Source organism: Cebidichthys violaceus, unplaced genomic scaffold (genome assembly GCF_023349555.1).
Source record: "Cebidichthys violaceus isolate CVI_PGR_0920_01 unplaced genomic scaffold, fCebVio1.0.p SCAF_16, whole genome shotgun sequence".
NCBI classification, from domain to species: domain Eukaryota; kingdom Metazoa; phylum Chordata; class Actinopteri; order Perciformes; family Stichaeidae; genus Cebidichthys; species Cebidichthys violaceus.
In genome coordinates this window covers 14109425-14136924 of record NW_027176329.1, presented here as the reverse complement: position 1 = coordinate 14136924, position 27500 = coordinate 14109425, and the positions used below count along the sequence as shown (strand labels likewise).

Below are 27500 nucleotides of genomic sequence, written 5' to 3'. Positions count from 1 at the left end.
ACAAATAGTTCCAGTAGAAAAAAAGCCGACTATTCAATCTGTAGTTCAACTAAAAAAAATTAAAAAAAGACAACATGCATATTAAATATATTTGTTAATATGTTTTATATGCTCAACAGGACAGTTGGGAGTTTAGAAACGTGTAAAGCCACAAATAAAATGGCTGAAAACATTTAAATGAATAAATAATTTGACTTGTGATGACACTCTATTAACAGTAGTTATTTAGTAGCAACAGGGAAGTTTTGTCTATTTCAGCTCGTTACGCTAATTACCCGCAAACACCAGCTCATCGGGCTATTTGACATTTAGTAATCACAAGCTATTACAGGCTTATATATATATTTGTCGCAGTTGTACATGAATATCAGTGCACGGCAGGTTAACCTCCGTGTTCTGTTGGAACCGTCTGTTGAACCGCGGCTAAAAGAGGATTTTCAGTCGGTTTCACAAAATAAATCTCTGGCGCCATAATGGAGGTCTAGTTGAGATTTGACTTGTTGTGACGCGTCTGTGGGAATGTTTGGTAGCAAATTAGATTTGTTCTCATGCTACAGTGCTAGCTTCTGCTTCTGCACACAGCTAGTGTCCAAAATAGATAATTTTAACCATTTGTTACTTTTTATACCGAATACATCTTGCATTACATCATAATATAATGTAAACTCGTGCGTTAGCGGTTAGCTCCGTTGTTGAGCCAAGCAGCACTGTGCAGCCCACCGGCTGCTAACAGCTAACGTTAACTAACGCTCTGCTAACAGCTAACGTTAACTAGCGCTCCTCTGGCTGATTTCAGCATAGATTTGTTGTTTACAATGTAGCTTTATCAGGGAAAAAATAGCATGTTTAACAACAGGTGTGTTGTACTAGTTTGTACATGTGCAGTACGCGTGTTCATCCAGCATTTGAGGCTGTGAAACTTCTTTGAAATTCTGTTAAAACAACCAAATTGCACATTAAGGAATGTGATCAGCTGTAATTAGCTACTGTAGAGAGCTGAAGACCTCCAACATGGCTGCCAGAGTGTTAAAAACCACCTGAAAAATCGCTCTTTATTCTGGACAGTTGGTGTTTGGAGTTGGCTAGTAAGCACAGATAGTTTAGGACTAAAGCAAGCTAGATCCCAGACCAGTTTAGAAACCTGTTCTCTTTCCAAAAAATGTACACTTCATAGTGGTGCCTGTATTGGGACAGTTCATTTTAGTAGGTGTATTCTTCAAATAACTTTCATTATACCATTCATTTTCTCACTTTTGGGTCTAGAAAATCCCAATCCGTCCCAATACTGAAGCTCTGACTCGTCCTCAACCGTTTACATCTGTGCCAACTAAACACAGCTCACCATCAGCACACTGGCTTCACTACAACAGACCAATACACTGATCCACAGTACTCCAAGTACTATAGCTAAGCAGTAACACAGAACCTGTAGTAACAACCTCTATTACTATCATGGACTTGGAAGTGTATGCTAACACACAGCTGCTACATACTGTAGTTGGTAGATTAGCAACAAGTTGAACAATGAACGGAGACAGAAGGGTTTGTGAACCTGGAGGCCGACAAAGTTCAGATCATGTGGACGTAAAAACAAATCTATCATTGATTGAGTTTCTCCTGTTTCGATTTTTGTCCATTTTAGAATTTTTAAAAACATTTAAAGTGCTTTACAGAAATGAAATGCTCTAAAAACACAATGCATTAATAAAAAACTAAATGCAAAAAGATAGATAAGTACTGACTCCATTCAAACATCCTTTACAGTTTTTGATTTTCCAGTTTTGGAGAAACAATCTGCCAACAGCCGACTTAATCCAGCTCCTTGTTGGCCTCCACAGTTCCTAAACCACGACTGTCGACACTGTTAATCTCCACTGCTGGAATATTACGGGTTTAACTGTTTTGTAAATCTAATTTAAAAGACAAAATGTTTGTTTATATTGGGGCAAAAAGAACATGCAGGTTAATCTACTGTGTGTGGTATTAATAACTGTAACACCACTCTTCAAAATGCTAACATATACAAATACTCTTTTCAGTTTGCGTAGAAGCTCAATTTGTCTTTCTTTTATTCTCTATTGAACACCATATCTATGTTTTTACAGAAAAAAAAATTCCAGCATAATTTCATTTAAATAAGAGAATATTTAAGTTAAATTCAGCCCTCCGGCTTTTGGCACCTTGAGTGGAAATGGGAGACTAAGGGGATGTAAAACGGAGTGTATGACAAACAAAACGTACAAACACGTCAAAATATAAATATGTACATACAAATCATGATTTGATCTTTTGAAAATACTCCAGCAATCCTTCCAGAATCATATCTATTTGTCATTTCTCTCCGATACAACACGCATTAACATTTATTTAATGTGTCGTTTAAGAAGTCGCTGCTACAAGCATGTCCTGTTCTCTCCTGTGCTGAAGTTACCCAGCGTAACTGATGTCGGATCAGCACCAGTGTTCCCAGAAGAAACCTTGAGTTAAGAGCAATACTGACGGTTTCTTTTTAAAGGGAGAAGTGCTTTAAATTTGTGGCCTAAACAAGTCGATCGATACTTTATGAAAGGTCTAGATTGTTGTTGGATAAATTCTGAATCTAGATGAGAAACTTCTACCTCTTACCAACATTAGTTTGATAGTTTTCTCTTAGTTTGTATCAGTAGAGAAAAGAGATTTTTAAACTATGTATGTACATGTTGTACTCTCTCAAACTGTTCTCCGCAAACGAAGGGGTTGTCATCCCTCCTCGTTTAAACAATTTCTCTTTGGCCAAAAGAAAAGGTGATAGTGCCTCGTTTTTCAGCAAATTCAGCATTTCTATAATTTAGCTAATTTGTAAACTGATCCTTGATCAGCGTCTCTGGGCAACTTCCTCCAAACCTCGGCGTCCATTTGATGCCAAAGCTCCCATTTGCGTTAACTTGTTAAATAACCATTTTGTGTCCCTTCAAGAGCATATTTTCAGGGATGCAAAATGGCTTCAAGTCAAACCGACACCTTCTTGTCTCAGTGGATACACGGCGCTGATCGGTCATTGGTCGACGTCTTCTTGAGCCTGACGCCTCGTCGGATAGCCACCAGAAAATCCTCCACCTCGCTGTATTCTGATTCCTCCAGGAGCTCCGGGAGAGGCCGGCGCTCCCACTCTGACACCCGACCGCCGGGCTGCGGTGGCGGGGTAGGAGGATCCGACCCCTGGCTCGGGTGCTGGGTCTCCCACGGGATGGACCTCGGTGACAGAGGGGTGGTGGCGGGGCTGAGCGGGGTTCGGGTTGCGTTGCCGTCCTCCGATGCCGCCCTGCTGGGGAAACCCGGATGTTCAGGCACAGTGGGGGTCTTGACTGGGATCATGGGGGGCTTGATTGGTATGGGGCCCAGGCTAAGGCCCCCAGAGGGCCGTCGCAGGTTGGGTTTGGAGGATGGCGTCCTTCGGATGGTGGCGACTCCCGGGGTGATTATGGCAGAGGGGTTGGAGGGCAGCCCGGCAGTGGAGGCCGGGCGCTTGGACTGGAACATGCGGCGGTACGACTGACTGATGTCGCTGTTTCTGGGGATGGTGGAGGATTTATCAAAGTCTGACGTCTGCTGATGCTCGCCTTCGTGATCCGCTCCCACCGAGTAGTAGTCACAGTCTGATACTGGAGGGAACAGAGAACAATCTTATCACACTACTAGTAATACAGAATGACTCACAGGTAACCTCAACTCAATACTCACTATATATTATCTCTAAAAACTATACAAGTATTGAGTTAAATCTAACCTCTCTTACTTCTTCTTCTGCTCTCTCTCCAGGGTCTTAAAGTATTTCTACACGTTATTTTCCGAGGTATTACATTTCATACTTTGTCTTCTCTATATTTGTCCAAAGAGGTTTTCAGCTAAAGTTTGCATCAATTAATTATTGCGTAGGCGCCTTGTGGGATATTTGTGTGTAGTTTATATGTGGAAGTCAAGCTAACTGACTGCTGCTTGATAACGTCATGCGAAGGTCCTTTTAAATTATGACACACTATACTACAACATGTTTTGGCAATCTGTACAATGACATTTTATGGTATTATATATTATGAAAATGTATAAAAGAATTTGTGACACTAATATGCCTTTTTTATGACATGATATATTATAAAAATTCTGAGAATTGTTTTGACATTTTTATTGCAGACAATATAATTTTTTTTTTACATGACTTTTTTGGATTCTCAACTATTTGGCGTAGTCGCATGGAAACGCGTATAACTATGGAAGCCCGTTTCCGCCGTAACATTTTTTTATGTGACTTTTTTTTTTTTATGGCGGAAACAGGCTTCCATATCTAACAGATGACTTGTGAGGCCAAAAAGAATGTGTGACGTTCATTTGAAAAGGTTTCTAGTTTCTGAAAATATGCTTGTTTGAAAAAACAAAACATAGTATGACGAAAAAATTGCTAAAATGTTATAGTATATCGTGTCGAAATAAGTCATCGTAAAATGTGTCATAAAAAGTAAATAAAAAGGGAGGAGAGCCAAGATGGATGGTTGAGGATCAAGCTGCACTTGACGGGCTGACAGCAGGACAGGTGGACCAGAGGAGGAGGACTCATGATGCTTGGTGCTCAAACAGTCAATTTTGATGGATATTGTTTTCCTCATATCTGCCCATTTTTTTAATTTTTGTTGCTGCTGTTTATGTTCCTTATGATGTAAATATGAAAAAAGTAAATAAAAGTCATAGTATAGCATGTTGAAAAAAGTTTAAAAAAAAGTCATAGTATAGCATGTCGAAAAAAAGTAAAAAAAAGTCATAGTACAGCATGTCGAAAAAAGTAAAAAAAAAAGTCATAGTACAGCATGTCAAAAAAAGTAAAAAAAAAAGTCATAGTATAGCATGTTGAAAAAAGTAAAAAAACTAAAAAAACAAAAAAACAATATAGTATAGCGGAGTTTTAAAAAGTCATATTATAGTATGTTGGAAAAAAAAGAAAAGGTCATAATATAGTATGTCATAAAAAACTCAAAGTAGTCGTACACTTATACCCACCGCACTATGTACCTTTACAAAAGTAAAACATTTTGTAAATATTAAGATTAAGATACTGAAATAAAAAATGTAATGAAAGCATGACTTGTGTGTTCATCCATCTCTACGTGTGTGTGTGTGTGTGTGTGTGTGTGTGTACCTTGTGAGGGGATGGTGTCCTCTGAGCAGCAGGGTGTGTTGGTCTGGCTGCTGTAGCCACTTGATCCCTGCAGTGAGTCTCTGCTGGAGCCATGGATGTCCAAGCGGAGGCCTCGGGCCAGCGCCCGGGCCAGCTCCTCATGGGTCTCCCTGTCCTCCTGCAGGGGGTCAACCAGCACACACACACACACACACACACACACACACACACACACACACAGTTTGACTTTGTTGGTTTGTTGTGTATTCTTTCATTCACTAATTCAACAGCCCAAAAACATCTAATATGTCACTCGACTCCTCGTTTTGATTTGTTTTTAATCAGAATCAGACACTGTTTATTGCCAAGTAGGTTACACCGTTGGACCTTGTGTGATGTCACAGCGTGGTTTCCTTTCACCCCCTGTGGCTCCTCCCCTGTCGTGGTGACGTCAGCGCCGTGGTGGCTGCTGGGATCTGTAGTCTCTCTCCTGTCCCTGCTCCTCTTCAGGGTGTTGACCATCGACTGGTCATACGGTCCTGGTTTGGCCCAGTCCTACACAGAAAGACATTATTTGAGACAATAAAGAATTACACTTTTACGCTGCTTTTCCCAGTTACACTTTGTGGTTTGTTTGACTGTTTGGGTTTTATAATTTTTGCAAATTTGTAATTAGTTTTTACGTTTTTATTAAGAAACAAAACAGTAAAATTAAGGTTGTTGTGGAAAACGTAACATTTTGGAGATAAACTATTGTTTTTTGACAATTATTTGACTAATCAATTAAAAAATTATTATAATAATTACAAATGTGTTGGATATTTAAATGATAATTTACTGTAAATCTTTGTCAATATTAGGATTCAATTCATTTTCTGTCAGTTCAACTTCTTTTTACAGACCACACATCAGTCAAAACCTGGTTTAAAGAAGCACAAATTGTGAAATTAGGACGATGAAGTCCATTATCATCATAGTAGAGAGCAAAGTTTTCTGTAAAGGGACGTTAGTGTTGTTTCAAAGTTCTGCTTGCATGAAACAAAACAGCATTTTGGTGAAATGTGAGCAAAGGAATAAAACACAATTGAAAAGAAGAAAGCATAAGATGAAAGGACATTAACGAAGAGCAATCAAAAAAAAAGAAGAGAGTGGAAGATAGAAGAAGGATAAAAAAAAGAAGTGAAGGAAGAGGACATGAGGGAGAATGAGGATCAAACCTTCCAGGACGGGACTCTGGATGTCGGGGTCATTCCGAGCCCGGAGGGGCTGAGAGGCAGGAACTCTGCCGATTGGCCGGAGCCTGAACGGGACCACGGCCACGTGGGAGAGACAGACGAATAGGAGGGCGAGGAGATGGGTGAGGTGGTGGTGGAGGAGGAGGAGGAGTAGGTGAAGTATGGAGGGTGGAGGTGGGTGTCCTGGGCCTGCAGTGCCGCTCCGTGCAGACAGAGGGCAGCATGATGATCGAAACCATTTGACAACTGAAGGTGAGTGGATGGGAGGGAGAAAAACAATTCAAAAAATCAAAAGATGACGGTTATGACTGTTGAGGAGGTGAAAACATACATGGAGCAGGAGGAGCTCAGATATATTTCTCACTATTTGATTTGTGATTTCTATCTTTATATCAGCTTCTGCTAGGGTCGGGTTCCATTGAAGTTCCACTTTGAATCTGGTATGTCAAAGTGTTTCCTCTTCGATTTGTGTTTCCTCTTAAACTAACCTGAGCCCAGAAGAATCCCTAACCCCAAAGATGTTAAAACCTCTACAGGACCTTAGCCTCACCGCAACCAGTGAAACCTAAACCCTAAGCCCTTATAGATGACCCATAAGGGGTCACAACTTTATTTAGTTGCGCATCTATATGATCCATAAGCGTGGAGATTAAGAGCAGCGGACTTTGAGACGATCACCCCTCCACGGCCGACCAACCAGCCAGACCTGTCGGACCAAAATGCCACCAAACTGCCCCAGAGAGAAGATTCGAGAGAGAAGCTAAGCTAACGCAGCTAGGACCTGAGGCTACTCCACTACCCAGCATGCTCCTGGCTTTCTGATACACAGTTGCAGTAAAATAAGATGGACGAAAGCAGCGGGAGGTCGGTGACTGTTGAGCCCACATCTCCACAGAGACCTGGATCCATCGTGGCCCAGGATCAAGCTGCTCTTGACAGGGGGACAGCTGGACTGAGAGCAGGACTCCGGTGGGACCAATGGTTGATGGACAATGTTTTCCTCATGTTGAGTTTTTAAATGTGAAAATGTCGGCCATATTATCTGCCCAGACATTTGTTTTTGTTGCTGCTGTTCACATTTCTGATGCTGCAAATTTTTAAAATGCACAACAGGAATGTACAACTTTTTCTTATGTTGCAAATAGTCTACAACTGAATACCGCCGTGCATCCCTGTGTTGCATAATAACAATAAATGATCCTTGAATCTGTGAATGGCGAGTGAAACACTAAAGGAGAAGGAAACACCAACACAAGACCAGTCCCAGGTTGCTAAAATACCCAAATTTGCTAAGTTTTGGTGCAAACAAATATCTTATTGAACCTTTAATCTCTTTGTCAAGATTTTTTAAATTATATAAAAGTTCCCTCAAAAACCTTACAGACGTGTGTGTGTGTGTGTGTGTGTGTGTGAGTGTGCGTTTTCTTGTGTAGACGTTCACCTGTTGCAGCCCAGATTGGGGCTCGTTGTGTGAGGGTGAGGAAGAGGAGGAAGAGGAAGGCTCCTCAGATAAAGGAGAGACACACGACTGCAGCAGAGCCATGCAAAGCACACACACACACACACACACACACACACACACACACACACAGAGAGAGAGCCAGCGGCGCAGAGAAAAAGAGACAGAAGAAGAGCAGAAGCACGACACAGGTTAGTAAATAAAAACACAGAATCTCAGCGTTAGAACCAGCAAAGTGAAAGTAAAGTGAACAAACAGCTCAAAGAAGAAGAGATGCATGAAGCAGCTTCAGCAGGTGGAATGAGAAGATAGAGGCTTTGATAACTGCACAGAATATAAATCATAAATAATATACTGAAAATCCAGTCAGTTATCATTCAAACACGTCGTTCTTTCCACATGTTTGTGAGTATTTCATGAGACTTTAAAGCTACTACAACAAACATTCATCTTGTGTTGATTTTGGCGGTCCCTGTGGACAACAGTGGTAGTGTTCCGAGCACCAGAGTCCCTTTAGGAAAACTCTCATTTTACTGCAGCAGGCGACAGTCTGCTTGGCCCAGTCCTGGTTCTGGTTCTCCTCCCATTTAGACGGTTTCATAACCAGTTAAAAATCCCGTAATGTCTCAATGAAGTAGTAGATTTACATTTATATTCACACACTGAACTTTACCAAATCCAAATAGGTAAACACGGTGACATTAAGCAGCTGCTTCCCTCAAGATAAAACAGGACATTTTCAGGTTAAGATTTTTTGTTAAAGGGACAGTTCACAAAAAAATCTAAAATATATATTGTCCCTCTCACCTTTAGTTCTATTTATTAATCTAGTTAGTGTTAGTGTGAGCTGTCTAGTGTTGGAGATACCTAGTGTTGGACATATCAGCCGTAGAGATGTCTGCCTTCCCTCCAATGTGATGGGACTATATGACACTCGGCTTGTGGTGCTCAAAGCGTCAAAACATTACATTTTAAAACCTCAACAGTAAAGTCTCCTTCCAGAAATCATGACTCAAGATAATCCACAGTATGTACACCTTACTTATATATGTTTTATTTATCATAATGTATCAAATAATGGCATAAAGTAGACTTTAAATGAACATCTTGGAAGTGAAAATCTTAATAACAAAAAAACTAATATTTATAATAATTGCCAATAACCAGAAAATTAATCAGCAGCTTTTTTGATAATCGGTTAATCGTTTCATTCATTCAGTTTTCTGGTTCCAACTTCTCCAGTGTGAGGATTTGTTTTATGTCTTTGTAAACTGAATATCTGAGTTATGGACTGCTGGTCGGACAAAACAGGACATTTAAAAGTGTCACCAAGAACGCCGTGAAACTGTGATATTTATTTTATAAATGGACAAATTCATCAATAATAGAAATAACTGATGTTTTGTAGAACCGATTTTGAGTGACTCTGTGATTTCTGTTCCCGTGAATCACTGCTTTGGAAACCCTGTGGAGATAAGTGAACATGCTGTCTGCTGCTGGCGTCACTCAGCAAACACACACACACACACACACACGGTATCCTTGCAACCTGGAGGGCTTTTCTGACTGGATCGGTGAATCTTTCCTCACCTGTGAGGTTTCCGGGGGCATGGGTGAGGGAGATTTGGACTGGAAGGCGTCCTGGGAGATGAAGCCGGAGTCGTGGGATGAGATCGAGGAGAGGCGGGCCGGCGCCTGCTGGGGGAGCACCGAGGAGGACGAGGACGAGGAGGCACGGTAGCGGAAGTGGGAGGTGGGGGAGTGACAGTGAGAGCCGCTGGAGCGAGAGTCGCTGCTGTTCACGCTGTTCAGGCTGCTGCAGGACGGAGAAGGGAGGAGAGGGAAGAAGAGGGGAGGGGAGGAGAAGAGAGGAGAGGAGAGGAGGAGAGGAGAGGAGAGGAGAGGAGAGAGGAGAAGAGAGGAGAAGAGAGGAGAGTCAATTTAACGAAGAAATATCATATCCAGAGAAACTGAGACGTTTATTAAAAGACCTGTAGAATTCTTAAAACTTCAGAGACTTTAGTGAAACTATTTGGCTAGATGCTGCTGCAACTACTTCTACTACTTTTACTACTACTACTAATAATACATTGTATTTGAGGAGCTTTCAAAAGGTACTGAAAGGCCAACAGAAACAGAAACAATAAAAGGAATTGCAATATGAACAAAAGAGTCGACATAACAGTAAAAAACAAAACAAAAACATGAATAACTAGCATCACAGGTTAAAAGCAGATTTATATAGAATGGCTGAGGTACTACTATTACTACTACTACTATTACTACTACTGAAGCGTTGTAGTTAAATAAATTGTCTTTTTTTACAATTTGACCCTTTTACAGTGCACCGTGGCATCACACACTATAAACACTAGACATGTTTACGGTCAACATTTCTAATTTAATCCTCAATAACTCTTCAGATCGAACGTTAAATGGACTGAAATGACTCTCTAGATATGTCATGTAGGTACATGACATATCTGGAGAGTTTCAGAGAGTTAAACATACTGACTAGACCTCCACACTGACCGTCTACGATCACTATGCAGCTGAATATTTCTGCTGCCGTGAAGAAACTACTCAAACAGTCCTGATCATAACTCCACAAGCTTAACAGGAAAAGTATCAGCTGCAACTCTTTCTTCTCTTTTCATACTAATATAACAGAAAATACTACTTTTCCTATTCAAAGAACCTAACATCTTAAAGCACAGAGCTGCAGTTCCCCCTTTGCACCACAGGGGGCAGCAGAGTACAATCAGGATAAAAAAAGATGAGCCGCGTCAGCGTATTGTATTGTGGGAGGTTTGTCGGGATAACGGGTAGTGTCTGTGGCCATGGAAACCAACCTGCACATGCTCGACTTCCTGGATACGGTGGTGCTCGGCGACGAGGGTGGAGTTTGGTAGGACCAGGTGCACTCGGAGCCCTTCAGGTCTACGATGACCTGCAGAGAGAGACAGAGAGTAGGAGACCTCAAGGAGACGAACTGAACAAGGTCAGCAGAACCTCTGCAGCGTGTGAACAGCCGACCGTCTCCTGGATCAGAGGACCGGGTTCATCTGTTCAGATGGTCGCATACCTGCTCGCTGGAGGCCGGCAGCTTGTGCGGGTCCATAGTTAGAGTCTTCAAGTCGTCCGTCAGAGTCTGGAGGTGAGTGATCTCCCCCAGCATGGACATCTCCTCCTCCTGACGACACACAAACACATCGACCGGCTCAGGAGTCTGCAGCAAAACACTGCTGACCTGCATTAAAACTTAAGACACCTCACAGGTCTGCAGGGTGATACTTTTAACAGTCACAGCTTCTGTTTTTTATTTGTGGTTTGGATGTGAGACTGACCACGACCGGCTTCAGCATGGAGACGAAGCAGCAGAAGCGACTCCTCTCCTCCACCAGGGCCTTCCTCACCGCCTGCTTCTCCGTCTCCTCCAGCAGCAGGTATTTATCGCTGACCTCCTGCATGGCGCTGTCCAGCTGAGGCTGGAGGTCCCCACGGCCTGGACGGACACACACACACACACACACACACACACACACACACACACACACACACACACACACACACACACACACACACACACACACACACACTTTTATCATCACATGTTCTGGAGCAGAACATCATAATCAAAATATGAGAAGAGCAGGCAGAAAGGAGAAATAAAGGGCGGTGAAATCTAATATCTTAAACACAACTTGAGTTGCAGCGAGAACATCCTGTTCTGAGACTACAAACACAACCGATCGCTTCAAAACAATAGTTAGAGCCTCTCACAAACCTCAAACCCGCAATTAAAAGAATGGAAGGAGTTTTCTCTCCAACGCCAGAGAAAAACAACCGCCGGCATCCAGTGAACACACACCAAATATTATTAGTGGGCTCACAAAATACTCTGTTTAATATGCCGAGATGTGACGTAAGAGGGTCATGTTGTATCTTTTCATTTTTTCTCTGTGATAAGTCTCTTTTTTTCTATATATTCCTCAATAAATTGTCAGCAAAGACCACAAAAACTCAAACATAAAAGAGTGAAGAATTAACACGATTCCACAGAGCCCAAAATTAAAAAGCTAGAAATGAATCAACGATCATTCTGTACTCTCCTCGTCTATTCTTCAGGACTGACACAAACATGTAATTAAAGTGCTTAATTCCTCCAGTGAGATACGAGGCCAAGTTCTGCGGTCTACTCCAATTACACACAGACGTTTTCTTGTTCACAAGGTTATTAGGAAATCAGATTACTGCTGAAAGCCGACTCGGCTACTTCAGAGTAAATAAAAGCAGCTTTTCTTTAATGTCTCTCTTCATCTTCAATCACATTCAGAGGGATTACTAAAGGGAACTCCTCCCTCCATCACTCTCCCTTTACATTCGTTCCAACTCAGCAGAGGTTTCCACTTCATTTTGTCCTCCCTCCTTCTCTCTCTCTCTCATTACATTCATTTCATTCCAATTCAAGTTCAATCACAAGTTATATTTTCCTCCTCTTTGAATCTCTTCGTCCCGCTGCAGAGGGAGTTTTCTCGTGTCGTAATAACAAGGCTGGAAAGTCTCGACCACATGTGAGGTTCCTCTGGGGTCGATCCTAGGTCCTGTTTACTTTGTCTTAAAAACGCTGGAAGCCACCGAGTGTCGGCCCGAACAACGAGCTCTTGTTTCTGCTCATAATAAATCTCATTTTAATGCGATGAATCAGACTTGGAACTATTTGTTCTGAAAGCAGACGACTTGTTTTGGTGTTTAGTTACACTTCTTTGCGGCTAAGTGGAGAGAGAAAAGCATTAACTCTTGTCACTCTTAATGTGATACATAAATATGATATATTTCAGGCTTTTTTTACTTATGTTACAACATGTTGTGATATCCTACTGTATGTTGTGCTATGCTACGTTACTGCACACATGTTACTATGCTAAGCTATTCAACAACATATCTCTTGTGAGCGGTGATGTTATGCTGTTTATACTGCAGCTTAACAGAAAATCACATGACAATTTTAATCAAAATGTTTGTACAGCGAGACTGTACTTTGAGCTAACATGCTGAAGCTAGAGCAGGCGTAATGTTAAACATAATCACCATCTTAGTTTAGCATGTTAGCATGCTAACATTCGCTAATTAGAAGCAAACACAAAGGCATGGAGTCATAGGAATAAAGTTGGTCTCGATGCAGTGTCACTTATTTATTTATTTACTTTTTATAAAATGTCATATTTTGTTATCTTGTTATCTTTAGAGAGTCTTTGCTTCAAGCTTTTCTAAAATTAAGATTTTCTGCATTTTACTGTTTTATATTATCGTAAACAGTTTAAAACAATATTGATATATTTGTGGTAAAGATAATATAATTAGCTGAATCATGCTATGTTATTCCAGCCGGTTACCCTGCTGTGTTTCGGCGTGGTTGGATTGTTTGACATGAAACCAGCTTTCTCCTCAAAGACTCTCGTTTAGCTCGACTCTGCTCTTTTGTCGTGTTCAAGGCTTCGGTTTTTGTGAGTCACACAAACATCTAAACGACATGAGAACATATTTCAGCCGACCAAAGAGGGCTGGATGTGAATTCAGGAAAATACGAGCAGATGAGTGACGGAGCACGAGAAGCTGTCAGAGAGACGGAAAGTGTTTTCTGACTGGTAGGAAACAACACATTCCTCCATCTGCTACATTCCTGTCCAAACCAGTCACAGTTATTTATTATTATTAATATTATTGCTACATTAAAGTAGACCAAACTAGACTAAAAACTGGGGTTGATTGTTCTAAAGGACAAAACTAGAATAAAAAGATGAGTTGTCGGCAGATAATAAAGTAATCCTGTGGTACCAGAATAATTGTGCACAATAGACAAGAAGTAAGAAAACGACTTACCAAATACATCAGCTGGACAGAGCAGTGCATGATGGGACATCACAGGATGAGAAGGAGGCAGATTAAAAAAAGCAAAAAAACATTGACTTTAACTTCAGAGGTGGAAAAAGTACTCACATCTTAAAAGTATTAATGCTACAAAAGTCATGGATTCAGAATCGTACTCCAGTAAAAGTATCAGCATCATAATATACTTACAGTACCAAAAGTATAAATACTCTTTCTCCAGGATAATATATATTATATTATTGGATGTGTTCATCACTTTCATGTTGCAGCTGGTAAAGGTGGAGCTCCTTTCAACTACCGTAAATATTACTGGGTATTTTAATCTATAATAATATATCATAATATATTATCAGATTTATTATTAATCTAACGGACTCAAACCTCAGACGTTCTGTGGGATTGCACAAGGCAGTATGAACTTTAACTTGATCGACAACATCTACGAGATTTCAAGTGATGCGTTTGTGTCCGAGAAAAGACACGAGCACGGACCAATCGGCTTCCTCTGAAGAGCTACTGACAGCCAGGGGGCGTGGCTTAGACTGCAGCTCCTGAAGAGGTTAGCGTAGCTGCTGCATTAGCATCAGTTATATCAGAACTTTTTTCCCATTTTTCTTGATGGGAAAAGATGTTTTTTCTCCCGACAGGCTTCGCTAAGACTTCGATTGACAGATCATCCAATAACCAACAAGTATTGTTTTTTTAAGTGCCTGATGTTTGTTACAAACACTTTCCAGTGACGGATTCTCAGGTGATTCTGTGAAACAAACCGTTGTGATCTGTTGACATCGCCGCCGTGCATCTAGACTAGTTTTAATGAGCTCATCCTTAATTAAACCTCTTCTGAGCAGATGTCTTATAGAAGCACTGAATCATGGGAAAAATATATTGTATATCTAAGTTTGGATAACAGGGATCGCCCTTATGTTACATCACTTCAATACCACGACTGAATTAAGTATGAAAACCACAATAACACCACTGCTCATTTAAACATGACTCACTCATACGGAACCATTCCCAGACTTTCCAACTCTTTGATGACAGTTTGTTATTACAAATGTCAAAGTGATGTTGAGTGTTTGTGCAACTTGATAATAATTTCTCAGAAGTGATCAAAGCAGGAAGAGATAGAAAACCTTTCTTTGCTTTCTTCTGCAGCTTCAGAGTGTCTGAAGATCTCTTCTTGATCTCCTGACGGGCCTTCTTGTACTCTGTAGAGAAACACACACACACGTAGAGATGGATGAACACACAGTGTGAGGTGTGCAAAGAAACATGTTTTATGCTTAGATATGCAGAGACATGAATATACAGAGAGTCAATGACCAGCACACAGATGTATAAACCGCATGGTGTCTGCTTTCACTTGCTGTCTGTGTACTCGGTGTTGGGTACTCGGTGTTGGGTACTCGGTGTTGTGTACTCGGTGTTGGGTACTCGGTGTTGTGTACTCGGTGTTGTGTACTCGGTGTTGTGTACTCGTGTGTTGTGTACTCGTGTGTTGTGTACTCGCGTGTTGTGTACTCGCGTGTTGAGTACTCGCGTGTTGTGTACCCGCGTGTTGTGTACTCGGTGTTGTGTACTCGGTGTTGGGTACTCGTGTGTTGTGTACTCGTGTGTTGGGTACTCGTGTGTTGGGTACTCGGTGTTGTGTACTCGGTGTTGTGTACTTGTGTGTTGTGTACTCGGTGTTGTGTACTCGGTGTTGTGTACTCGGTGTTGGGTACTCGTGTGTTGTGTACTCGTGTGTTGGGTACTCGTGTGTTGGGTACTCGGTGTTGTGTACTCGGTGTTGTGTACTTGTGTGTTGTGTACTCGGTGTTGTGTACTTGTGTGTTGTGTACTCGGTGTTGTGTACTCGTGTGTTGTGTACTCGTGTGTTGTGTACTCGCATGTTGTGTACTCGGTGTTGTGTACCCGCGTGTTGTGTACTCGGTGTTGGGTACTCGGTGTTGTGTACTCGGTGTTGTGTACTCGTGTGTTGTGTACTCGGTGTTGTGTACTCGGTGTTGTGTACTCGTGTGTTGTGTACTCGTGTGTTGTGTACTCTGTGTTGTGTACTCGGTGTTGGGTACTCGGTGTTGTGTACTCGTGTGTTGTGTACTTGTGTGTTGTGTACTCGGTGTTGGGTAATCGGTGTTGTGTACTCGGTGTTGGGTACTCGGTGTTGCGTACTCGGTGTTGGGAACTCGGTGTTGTGTACTCTGTGTTGTGTACTCGGTGTTGGGTACTCGGTGTTGTGTACTTGTGTGTTGTGTACTCGGTGTTGTGTACTCGGTGTTGGGTACTCGGTGTTGTGTACTCGGTGTTGGGTACTCGTGTTGGGTACTCGGTGTTGGGAACTCGGTGTTGTGTACCTTTGGCGTGGTCTTTGTCCAGAGTGTTGGCGACTCTCTTCCACTCCTCCGTCTGGTCCTGTAGAGGGTTGATCAGACAGTCCAGAAACACCCTGCCAACACACACACACACACACACACACACACACACACACACACACACACACACACATACACACACACACACTGTCAGAAAACACAAGTCCACATAATCTGCTTCATAATCCAAAATGTAAAAAAAATAGAGACCAAAATGTAGCTGGACTGACTATCTACTTCCTTATTCTTTTACCCTTTTTTTTCGTAATTTGCATTTATTTATTTTAATAGTAAATAATCTATACAAATAATAATAATAATAGTTATTATTAACTTTATTATTGTCATTATCGTTATTATTTATTTATTTAAATTGTAAATAATGTATACAAATATTAATAGCTATAATACTAATTATTATCATTTAAAAATATTATTTTATTATTTTAATTTTATTTAATAAGTAATTTTAAAATCACTCCCATTGTCACCCTCCGCTTACATGAACACACGCACTTACGTACGCCGCTGACAGGCTCAGATTGTTATTAAAAGAGTCTGACAACATCGTGGAAAGAACCCTACAGATAAATAACATGTTTGTCTTTCAAGTATTAATTAAAGAAAACTAAAAGTATTATTACACCTTCATTGTAATAAGGTTCCACTTCTGGATCCAAACCCACACTCTTGAATCCCAAAAATGAGTTTACCGACTCAGCTGGAGCTCTCATCTTCTCATTTCAGTCTGACCGACTCTCTCCCACCGTACTGGGAGAGTTAATGGACTCATGCAGAGACAGGGAGATGAAGAGGAGGAGGAGGAGGATTGAGTTGAGTTTAGGAGCAGACAAGGTAAATGAGGAAGAGGTGAAAGAAAAAGGAGGTCATGATAATGTGGTGAGACGGAAGCAAAGACTGAGCGGGGAGCGAGATGGAGGATGGGAAGCTGACGCAGGAGGAAGAGGAGGAGCTGGATGTCATGGAGAGCCGGGAGGAGATGCTACACCTGTTCAACACACACACACACACACACACACACACACACACACACACACACACACACACACACACACACACACACACACACACACACACACACACACACACACACACACAGATCTACTCACATGGAGAACTGGCGGAGTTTGGCCTCGATGCTGCGGTGCCTCATGCACATCCTGGTGAGGGCTGAACCGATGTCTCTGGTGCCTCCTGAAAGCAAACGCAGAGACACAATCTGTCAAAGTGTGACTGCAGAAGATCTTTAAAGGAAGGGTTCAAACACCTCAGAACTAAAACTCAAATCCCACGATTAAAACGTGTAAAAGAGCTGCAGCGATAAATTAATCCACAGAAAAATAATCGCCGACTATCTTGATAATCGACTAATCGTATAAGTCATTTTTCAAGCACAAACATGCTGTTTTAAGCCTCTAAAATATTGAGATTTCCTGCTTTTATCCGTTTTATATCATATTAAACGGATTATATTTGGGACATTCAAAGACATCATCTTTGACTCTGGGTTGGAGATTTTTCACTATTTCCTGACATTTTATAGACCGACTGATTCAAATAAAATGGGCGCATTAATCAACAACTAAAACAATCATACACATGCATTTCATTACGTAACTGTACTGACGATCTACACGAACACTTTCTCCACAATCACAGTAATCAGAAAAGAAACAGAAAAGTATCAAATGTGTTTCTTGTTCTGTCCTCTTATGAGCATTGTAATAAATGTGTCGGCTAGTTTTCAGTTTAAATAACCAGTTCTTAACCTTAAGTAACAATTAAGGCCTATTTCTTATCGTTAAAAATAAATCCCAGGACCAATAAATAAGAAACGACGTGACATGAAAAAGAAAAAGAAGAAAAATGAATTGTGCAGTAAATATGTGATATTTCTCTGTCAGCAGTACTGACCAAAATGAATACTCTGCTTACCCTCACCATCACTGACATGATGAATCCAAATGAAATGGTAAATGTACTTATAGCGCCTTTCCAGTCTTCATTCACCCATTCACACACTGATGGCACATTGCAAGGTGCCACCTGTCCATCAGGACCAACTTATCTTTCACATCGACATTCACACACCGTAGCCACAACCTTTGGGAGCAATTCGGGGTTAAGTGTCTTGCCCAAGGACACCTTGTCAGGAATCAAACTGTCGATCTTCTAATTGAAGGGCGAACCCGCTCTGCCTCTGAGCAGAAAGCCACTCATGTATTCAGGGATATATTTACGCTCGTGGAGCTTTTACTTTTGCGGGGTTGTCTCAAAACAAATGATCAAATTTGTGACTTTGGCTGCAGCTTGTTTTCAGCACGCCAGAAGAAAACAGAAAACAAAAGGTTTGACAACCTTCTGTTGAAGGAAAGAAGTCAGGGGTCAGAGGTCGCCTCCACAACAGCAGCTCTTGTGGCTGATAGCGACTTGTCCCGAGTGTGTCCCTTGCTCAAGGACACTCCAGCAGAGAGCTGATTGTCAGTGCAGCAGAAGCTCCGCGGACACCCGGAGGGGCCAGATGGTCATCCTCTCTCTCTCCCCCCGACAGAGCACTCCCTCCTGGGGAAAAGTTCAGCAGACCTCAGCCTGTCAGCCTGGAGCTTTCCAACGTCACCAACTGTCCGTGTCGGTACACACATCTAAACTTTATACGAATACTAAAGTACAAATACACCTTCAACATTTAGCATAGCTTTGTTTTTGATTTTGTACATTTTATAACTAATATCTGACAGTTTGTCCTATTTTATCAATATCTTATATTAATAAACTCAGCTTGTCTTTAGGGCGTTTTACTTTTACATCCAGGGAGTGTATTATGTCAATGAAGGGTCCCCATGAGTATAGTATACAAGTGACTGTGTGTGTGTGTGTGAGTGTGTGGGGTGGGGTAGTGAGCACTGCATTGCACCACTGACACCTTTTCCTCTCCTCTGCTCTTCCCTTTCTCCACATGTCCTCCCCCCTCGCTCTCTCTCTCTCTCTCTCTCTCTCTCTCTCTCTCTCTCTCTCTCTCTCTGTGTGTGTCCCACACATCTTCCTCTCTGTTTTTCCTCCTGGAACCTCACAGGACAAAGAGACCATAATCGAAGAGGGATTTAATATTTAACTAAATTATGTATTATTATGTGGGCGGAATCATTTAAAGGCTTGTTAATAGAGGACAAAAACTTGTAAAGTAATAAATACAAAAACATTGCATGTACAAATGCTAAAAGTCAATTGTCAAAAATACATTTTATTAATCTTGTCGTCATTTTAACTTCCTTGTTGGACATTCCTGTTTAACAGGTAACAGGTGGAATCCGATGTTGAAGTAGAAATTAAAGAGGATACCACGCTGGTCTCCTCCAGCGTTCGTGGCAGTAAGTCGTAGACATCCCACAACATTTTAGAGATTTGGTGGATGGTTCTAATGAACAGAGATCTTTCAGCCAAGAGACCGGAGTCTGTTCCCCGCGTGAAACGAGAAGTCAATATTGATTCATTTGTCAAGTGTCTTGCGTTCTTCCGTAACGGCACGTCTGTGTAACTAAACAAATGACAAATGCTGTAATACAGTGATTGAAAACACAGTATCGATACTGTAACCGACAATACACAATGCTACTGTAACTGACAATACAGTAACGATACTGTAAATACTTTTACAGTAATCTGTTCACGGTGTACACTTATGTTTTCAGAGGGACATTTTGGGCCTGTATCTGAGTTTTCTGACCCCTGAATCTGTGGCCAGTACGCTGTGTGTCGCTCAGTAATGCAGCCATGCTTCAACCTGGTCTTCAGATGAACATCTGGCCGTAATCTCTTCTCACTCACAACACTTTTTTTCCTGCATCCCGCACACCATCTCTCTCTCTTCTGTCTGTTTACACACCATCCTCCTCTCTCTCTCTCTCTCTGCTTCCATCACGTCGTACACCGCCGACCCTTCTCTCTCTCTCCGTTACCGCAACCTTTTTCTCCCCCCCCTCCCTCTTCCTGCTCTCTTCTCACCTTCGGACGAGGCGTTACATCCTCTCTTCTCACCTCGTCTCTTTCTCTCTGCTGCGCTCGTCTGAGAAACAAGGTGTTAAGCTTCTAAATCAGTCCAGGCTGACTTCCCAGCAGCCAGCGGGGCCACGTGAACCACACTGCAGGCGAAACGGTAAGTCACCGAGGCACCGCGGAGCTCCGGTGTGATTTCAACAGGCTGACATTACTCAGAATGGCTGTGTTTGTGTTGGTGGGAAGAGAGTGTGCTCTGGAGAAGTGTAAAAGCAGACACGAGTCAGAGATGCTCCAACGCTGCACCCTGCCATGGTGTTTCTCCAACATTTTAAAGTTCAAGTACAAAAGAGCAAAGACGGACGGAGTGCAAAAACAAATGTGCGCTTTCATCGGGCTGCTGTGGCTCTCAAGTGGAAAATGAATTAAAACTGCACGATTCAAAGAGTCTGAACACGGCATTGCGTGATCTCGACCCAGTCCACAGCAGTTAGAAAGAGTGAGAATAATCCTGCAGTGCTTCTAATATTAAGTGTCACATTTCATAAACAAGAGTTAAGATTTGAGAAGAATATGTGACACTATACTCAACGGATGACAATAGTTTGATATCAGTGCTGCCCATCCAGCCACAAAGCTTAATTAAATCATTTTATCATCAAATATTTAAAGTAAACAAATGCTAATTTGTAATCATTTCGATGTTACTTCAGATTAAGTTTATAAATTCTTGCTTTCTCTTTCCCACGTCGAGGCTGCACTAGTTCAACGCTGGCATCCTTTATTCATAAAGCACATTTTACTACACATAAACTCAAAGTGCTTTGAATTTGAATATAATAGAAAAATATAGGCAATAACAGAAGGACATGGGTAACACAAACAACATAACTATAACCAACCACACAGCAAGAAAAAAAGAAAAAAAGATTTTTTGCAATGACTGTCTAACACAAATTATTTTATATATTATCCATATATTTTAAATTTACAATATTCTATGTCTTGTAATTAATTTTTTTTTATTTCCCTTCATCCTTTTTCTATCCTTCCTTTTTATGTTGGAGCTTAATAACATCTAAGATTTCCATTGCCAACAACTGCTTAATTTTTATGTATGACAATTAACAAATAATATTAAAAGGTTATAACACACTGCCAAAGTGTGGACTGATAGTGTGTGTGTGTGTGTGTGTGTGTGTGTGTGTGTGTGTGTGTGTGTGTGTGTGTGTGTGTGGTGTCAGGACGCAGCCGAATTGGAAACTTGAGCCGAGTGGAACAAAAGGGGGATGATCATTTCAACAAAAACTGCTGAGTGGAGCATTAAGTAATCTGATCTGAATGTACGTGGTGGTTCAGTGTAGGAAGCTGCCTGGACAAGTTTATTCAGTGATCATGAAGCTGCTAGTGAGTCTAAGTAGTTCTCCCAGTTTGTTAACCATCAGTCAGTGGTAATAACTAACTTAATAACTAAGTACATCTAATAAATTCAAATGTAATTGATCTGAAACACTGAAATACAGAGAAAGAACTTCAAACTGACTTGTGTCATTAATAAAAGCAAACGTTCATCAAGATCACTGATTGTTCAAGTTACTAAATCAGTTTAACAAGTTAAAATGTAAAGTAAAATTATACAACTAAATGTACTTTGGGATGTGGAAACACTGCACATTGCAGTTAAATACAAAAAATAGAGCAGGGAGATTAAAATAAGTTAATTTTCCTTCTATTTTTGTGAATGAGTTCCCGTCCTGGTTTAAGCAGACTAGTTCAGTTCCTGCAGGGTCACAGTCAGTCGATTAGTTCCTGGTCAATTCAGCTGATTGACCTGACTGTGGACTCCTCACGCTGGGCCTGTGTGTGTGTGTGTGTGTGTGTGTGTGTGTGTGTGTGTGTGTGTGTGTGTGTGTGTGTGTGTGTGTGTGTGTATGTGTTGACTGGCACTGAGACCCGATTGACCTAAATTCAGTGGGACAGAGCAGCGTCTCTGTCTGAGCTGCAGCTGCAGCCTGAACGCCCTCGAGGCTCCACAGCAGATCATCTGCATGTGAGACCAAAGTGGATCGGTTCAAACCCTCGGAGCAGCAACAGACTCGTGTCTCAACGCGTTCGTGACACGATGAACTTTTCGAGTAGTTTCCCTTGTGTCTGTACCATCATGAAAAAAACCCCAAAAAACACATTTACCCTCAAGTTCAACTCGCCAAATAAGTTTGTCTCTAATGTGAGACTGCTTCCATTGACTTGTGTCCAGTTGTGATTCACATAGAGCCGAGTCTGAGCAACAGAGTACTCCACTGATTTAACACTGAATAGCACTAGCACTGCACTCTTATAACATAGTCAGAAGGGCAGGGTGATGCATTGAATACATATTGAATCAATACCATAAGTTGACACTAGTGATCGTCTTAGATTTTGAATATTGTAAGATATGTGTTGTCTTTTCCTGGTTTTAAATGCTGCATTACAGTAAAATTATGTAATTTTCTAAACTTGCTCGACAGTTGTAGCCCACCTTAGTCATTAAATCCGAATTACTGATATTATTAAAGTTTTAAAATCGATGCAGCAGAAGCAGAGATATCGTCTCTTTTATTCCACACGTTCTTCTTCCTCGTCGAATCCTGCAGCCTACATTACCCACAATGCAACTAGACCAACGACAGTTTGGGCAGGAAAGCAGGTGCGTTACGATAGCAGCGGCTAACGTAGCATGTAGAGGTTTCACTTCTCTCCAACTCAATTTTTTTACATATTTTTCAAACTTGTAGTCTTCGACCGACGCTGCCTCGAGTGGCGTCACTTATCAGACTTCACAAAGCTCCTTCTGGAGACACTGAAGACTGAACCTGTCTCACATTATGCAGTAGTACACTCACTGGGTTGTGTAAAACCAGTGGAGGTCCAGTGGGAGAGAGCAAGATGTTGAGATTAAGATTAATGTCTCAGCATGTAATTAACAAAACTATTAATAGGAGATTGATGAATTTTTTAAATATTTCTCTCTATTTCATCCCCTTTGTAAAGTATCTTTGAGCTTTTTGAATAAAATCTATTATTCTTATTAAAGGTTAAACCACAGTAAAGGAAGCTTCCGGCAGGTCAGTGAATGTAATCCGGCAGTCAGAGACTGAATGTAACCTTAATTTAAAAAGTTGCACAGAGTGAGCTGACCGATTTTCCCCCTCGAGACGAGATCTCTGAGTTCTCGACGGCAACAACCGGCCGAGGGAGTCGAGCTCTACGGAGAACAGTCGTGACCTGGAATCTATAACCCGCCTCCCGGACTGGGATGTGAACTCAGCCGTCACATCCCAACAGGAGCCGCTCCACACAAACACTGGTGGAACTGGGATGAGGAACCGGAGCAGCTGAAGACACACACACACACACACACACACACACACACACACAGCAGGACAGCCAGTAAATCACTGCCCTGTATTAGGAGACTATATTTCTTGCCTTGTTGCTACAGGGAGGTTACAACTGGAGAGCTATTTTTGAGAACTGGAGCATGAGGGAAAGAGAGAAGAAGAAGAAGAAGAAGAAGAAGAAGGAGGATGGGATGAAATTATATAGTTAGGAAGAATATAGAAGAAGACAGGGAGGCCAGAAGAAGATGGTTTAGTCTGTTTGTTCAGTGGTCACTATACGTGTTCCTTACTGTAGTCTAGCTGTCACTCAAACAGTGTGGGCGGGACCTTGGGATATCTTTCTTTTCCTTTTTCCTGTTGATGTATTTTCAGTTTCTCGGTGAAGCTCTTTTCTTTGTCTTTAACAGGTGAGACCACGGAAACAAACATGTGTAAATCTATTTTTTTAATCAACCTAAACTTTTCCTGAAGCTCTTGAGGTTCTACCCAAAAGAATCCTTTTTCAGGAGTTTCTCAAAGGTTCTCTGTGAGACTAAGGGTTCCATTAAGAACCTTTCTTAGAAGAAAGAGTTCTTTAAGGATTGTTGAAAGCAGAAGAAGGAGTAGCAGGAGGAGTAGATGAAAAAGAAGGAGGAGGAGAAGAAAAAAAGAGGAGAAGAAGAAGACAAAGAAAAAGGAGAAGAATGAGAAGAAAGAGAAGAAGAAAATAAGAAGAAGAAGAACGAGAAGTAGAAGAAGAAAGATAAATTAAGCAGAAGAAGAACAACAGCAATCAGTGACAGTAGAACACTGATTTATTACTGTTTTAAATGTTCATTTCAACCTTAAAATCGAACAACTCAATGCAATTCTTATTTTCATGTTGACGATGTCTGATCTCTCCGTCACATCTCCATCTTCGCTTTAACCCAATCGCACAAAAAAAGTTCCACAGTAACGTAAAGTTTGCTGCAGTCTGATTGGCTGAACCGTGACCAATCAGGTAACGGTCAAACAGCTGCATAGCGTTGCTTGGTGGTTGCATCAGTCAGCATCTCTCTCTCTCTCTCTCTCTCTCTCTCTCTCTCTCTCTCTCTCTCTCTCTCTCTCTCTCTCTCTCTCTCTCTCTCTCTCTCTCCGCATACATCCACAAGGTCACTTTACCACTTCAATACGTCTCACATGTCAACAAGCAGCACAAGTGTCGCCGCCGTCCGTCTCTTTAATGGCGAGTTAAAGCTAATTAGCAGGATCGGTCACATTGAGATCAGCTGGAGAGACGAAGCTGCACACACACTTCAACATGAACTACTTCACACGGGATATACCTATGTACATACATTGACATACATACATACATACATACATATATATATATATATATATATATATCTATACATATATATACACACATACATACTGGAAAGAAATGTAACCACACTTTGGATCTTTTTCTTCTCTCTGCCATCCAAAATCCATGAAATCTGATCCGATATCCTGTTGGTTCCCACTTGAGAATGACCCCTCACTGTATTACGTCCCTCACTCACATTCCATTTTAATATGTCTCGTCATTGATATGAGTCTGCTTCACGTTTTACTCTACGCTCACAGCAACACGACTCAGCAGAAACAAGTTATGTGCGGAGCTTTTATTGCCCCGGGTCTCACCTCTCAGGCTACAAACAAGATCCAGAGAGGTATTTGCAGGCGGTGCCGCACTCAAGACGATGCGTTGGCCTTCTTTTAACTCCTTTAAGTGGGTTTACGGGTACATGTGAGGTGGGAGGGGTTTTTCAGAGGAGTAAACAGAATTCCTCAAAGCTCCTCTGAGGTTGACGGGGTCGTACGGTCCTGGAATACCACACAGATCCAGGGAGGGGAGCAGGCCAGAGATGCCAGTCTTAGGATGCCTTCTGCAGTGTGTGTGTGTGTGTGTGTGTGTGTGTGTGTGTGTGTGTGTGAGGGGGGGGGGGGGTTTACAGTACAGTCTTAGGATTCTTTAAATAGGTGTCCCGGGAATGTCTCCCCTCTCCCATTACGTCCTGATGTATCAGTTTGCTGCTGTTGGGATTTTTTACTATCACGTCTCCGTGTCGTCCCGCCTCGAAAACATGACGGGCGATGTGACATTCTTAGGATCACTTTGGTTTTTTACGACTCTTTAGAATTAAAGTTTTAACTCTCTGGATCCCAAGTTTCTGGATCCCCGCGTGCAAACTTTGAACTTTTACTTTTTTAGTTTTACTTCTCAACCTGAACAGGTGGAGGTTTGAATTTGAGACTAAACGTCGGTGGTGATTTGATTTGTTGTCTCATTAAAAATGTCTTTATTTTGACATAATTAAAGTCAGATTTCGGAGTTCTCTGTCAAACAATCAAAAGCATTTAGAGACCTCATATTTTAAAGTTTCTCAGTAATGTTCAATATATGCACGTTTTTGGATTTACGTTAAAAGAAAAAGAATCACTGTCATCTCTATAGCAACGAAACAAACGTGTAAAATCTATATTTGATTGTTCTTCAGACTTCCAGAAGTCATAGTGCGTGACCTCACATTTAAAAACACAAAATAACTTTTAAATAAGTATTAATCATTCCATCTCTTTATTTGTGTATCACTGTGATCTTTTTCTTAAAATTTGGACTTATTCGCACAGTGTTGAACTTTTATCTGAAACATTATGACTGTTTTCATCTAAATGATCAGAAAAACATTATTATGGAAACTTCATCAGTCAAAGGCTGCAATTATCAGCTACTTTTACTGCCAACAAATCAACAGGTTGTTTTCTGAATGAATTAGTTAATTGTTTAGCCAATAAAAGATCAGATAAGATAATCAAAAATAACCATAATTGTTTGGTCCAGCCAACAATCAAAACCAAAAGATATTTATGTCAAACAGAGAAAAATTCTTAACTAAAGTAAAAAAAAGAGGACGTTTTGCACGTGTTGGGAACTGCATTTGAACTGTATTTGCAGTATCACTTGTCTCGTTATCTCTCCCATGATTCCTTGAACTACAAAACGCACGGCGGCAGATTTATCGGCCTCTGAGGAGCTCAGGAGGAATATTTGGGGAGATGTTCATGGACTGAGATTATCAGTTATTTCTCCTCCTCTGGCAGCTGAGAAAACACAACCACCGAGCAACTGGCTCAGAGGAGGACGCGGAGACGAACCGACCTCCCTGCCATCACACACACTGTTCAGTCACTCCCTCACACACTCATGAGACGGGTGGAAACACGTTTGGATCTACGGTGGAAACTGGAATGCAGAAACAGAATCCCGCTGATATCAGTCGCTCTTTAATCCCAAACTTTTTAAAACAACGTCCAACGGTATCGTCCGCAGCCTCGACGAGTCTCAGCCAACACACACACTCTTTGAACTGAGACTAAAACAAAGTAAATAGAGCGTTTGATTTGTTTGACCCGAGCTGCTGCCAGTCCTCCCGACACCCCCCACCCCTTCAGAGCAAAACCAGAGCTCTTATTTCACCACTAATCTGTAGTCTGAAAACGTTGGCAGGCTGACTGTGAACACCCCCTGCCCTCTGAGTGTGTTGGTGAGTGTGTGTGTGTGTGTGTCTGTGTGTGTGTGTGTGTGTGTGTGTGTGTGTGTGTGTGTGTGTGTGTGTGTGTGTGTGTGTGTGTGTGTGTGTGTGTGTGTGTCAGAGATCTGCATCTGAATGCTAAAAGCTTCAAGAGTTCAACCTCGTCTGCAGAGATGCTGCTTAGATTGCTGCAGTCTCAGTGAGAGAAACACACAAATAGTGTAAAAACCCGACACATCGGTAGTCCCCTGAAGTGATGACATGTTGGACAGACATGGACGTAAAGTGGACTGGTTATCGTAGGCAAACAATCACTAGGAAGTCATTATAGAGACTGAACACGCATCATCATTTAACTCAATGCAACCTCCGTTAACGTTAGCTGTTAGCTCCGTTATTTAGCCAAGCAGGACAGCGCTGACCACCGGCTGCTAACTGCTAACAGCTAACA

General features: G+C 41.5%; 1 protein-coding gene across 2 annotated transcripts in view; it reads right to left on the bottom strand.

Annotated features, from left to right (window-relative positions):
• The window catches only part of LOC137872916 (protein MTSS 1-like), a 55195-nt gene that overhangs the window by 1618 nt on the left and 26077 nt on the right, over positions 1–27500 (bottom strand). For both annotated transcript variants that reach the window (XM_068711427.1, XM_068711428.1), the window contains 11 exons: positions 17241–17325; positions 16093–16184; positions 14872–14946; positions 13724–13735; positions 11188–11345; positions 10926–11033; positions 10693–10790; positions 9431–9656; positions 5534–5701; positions 5168–5324; positions 1–3641 (listed from right to left, as the gene is read on the bottom strand). The exon at positions 1–3641 is cut by the window's left edge and continues 1618 nt beyond it. In XM_068711427.1, the coding sequence (XP_068567528.1) occupies positions 3010–3641; positions 5168–5324; positions 5534–5701; positions 9431–9656; positions 10693–10790; positions 10926–11033; positions 11188–11345; positions 13724–13735; positions 14872–14946; positions 16093–16184; positions 17241–17325 (1811 nt within the window). In that variant the 3' untranslated portion in view covers positions 1–3009. The remainder of the gene's footprint in view (positions 3642–5167; positions 5325–5533; positions 5702–9430; positions 9657–10692; positions 10791–10925; positions 11034–11187; positions 11346–13723; positions 13736–14871; positions 14947–16092; positions 16185–17240; positions 17326–27500) is intronic.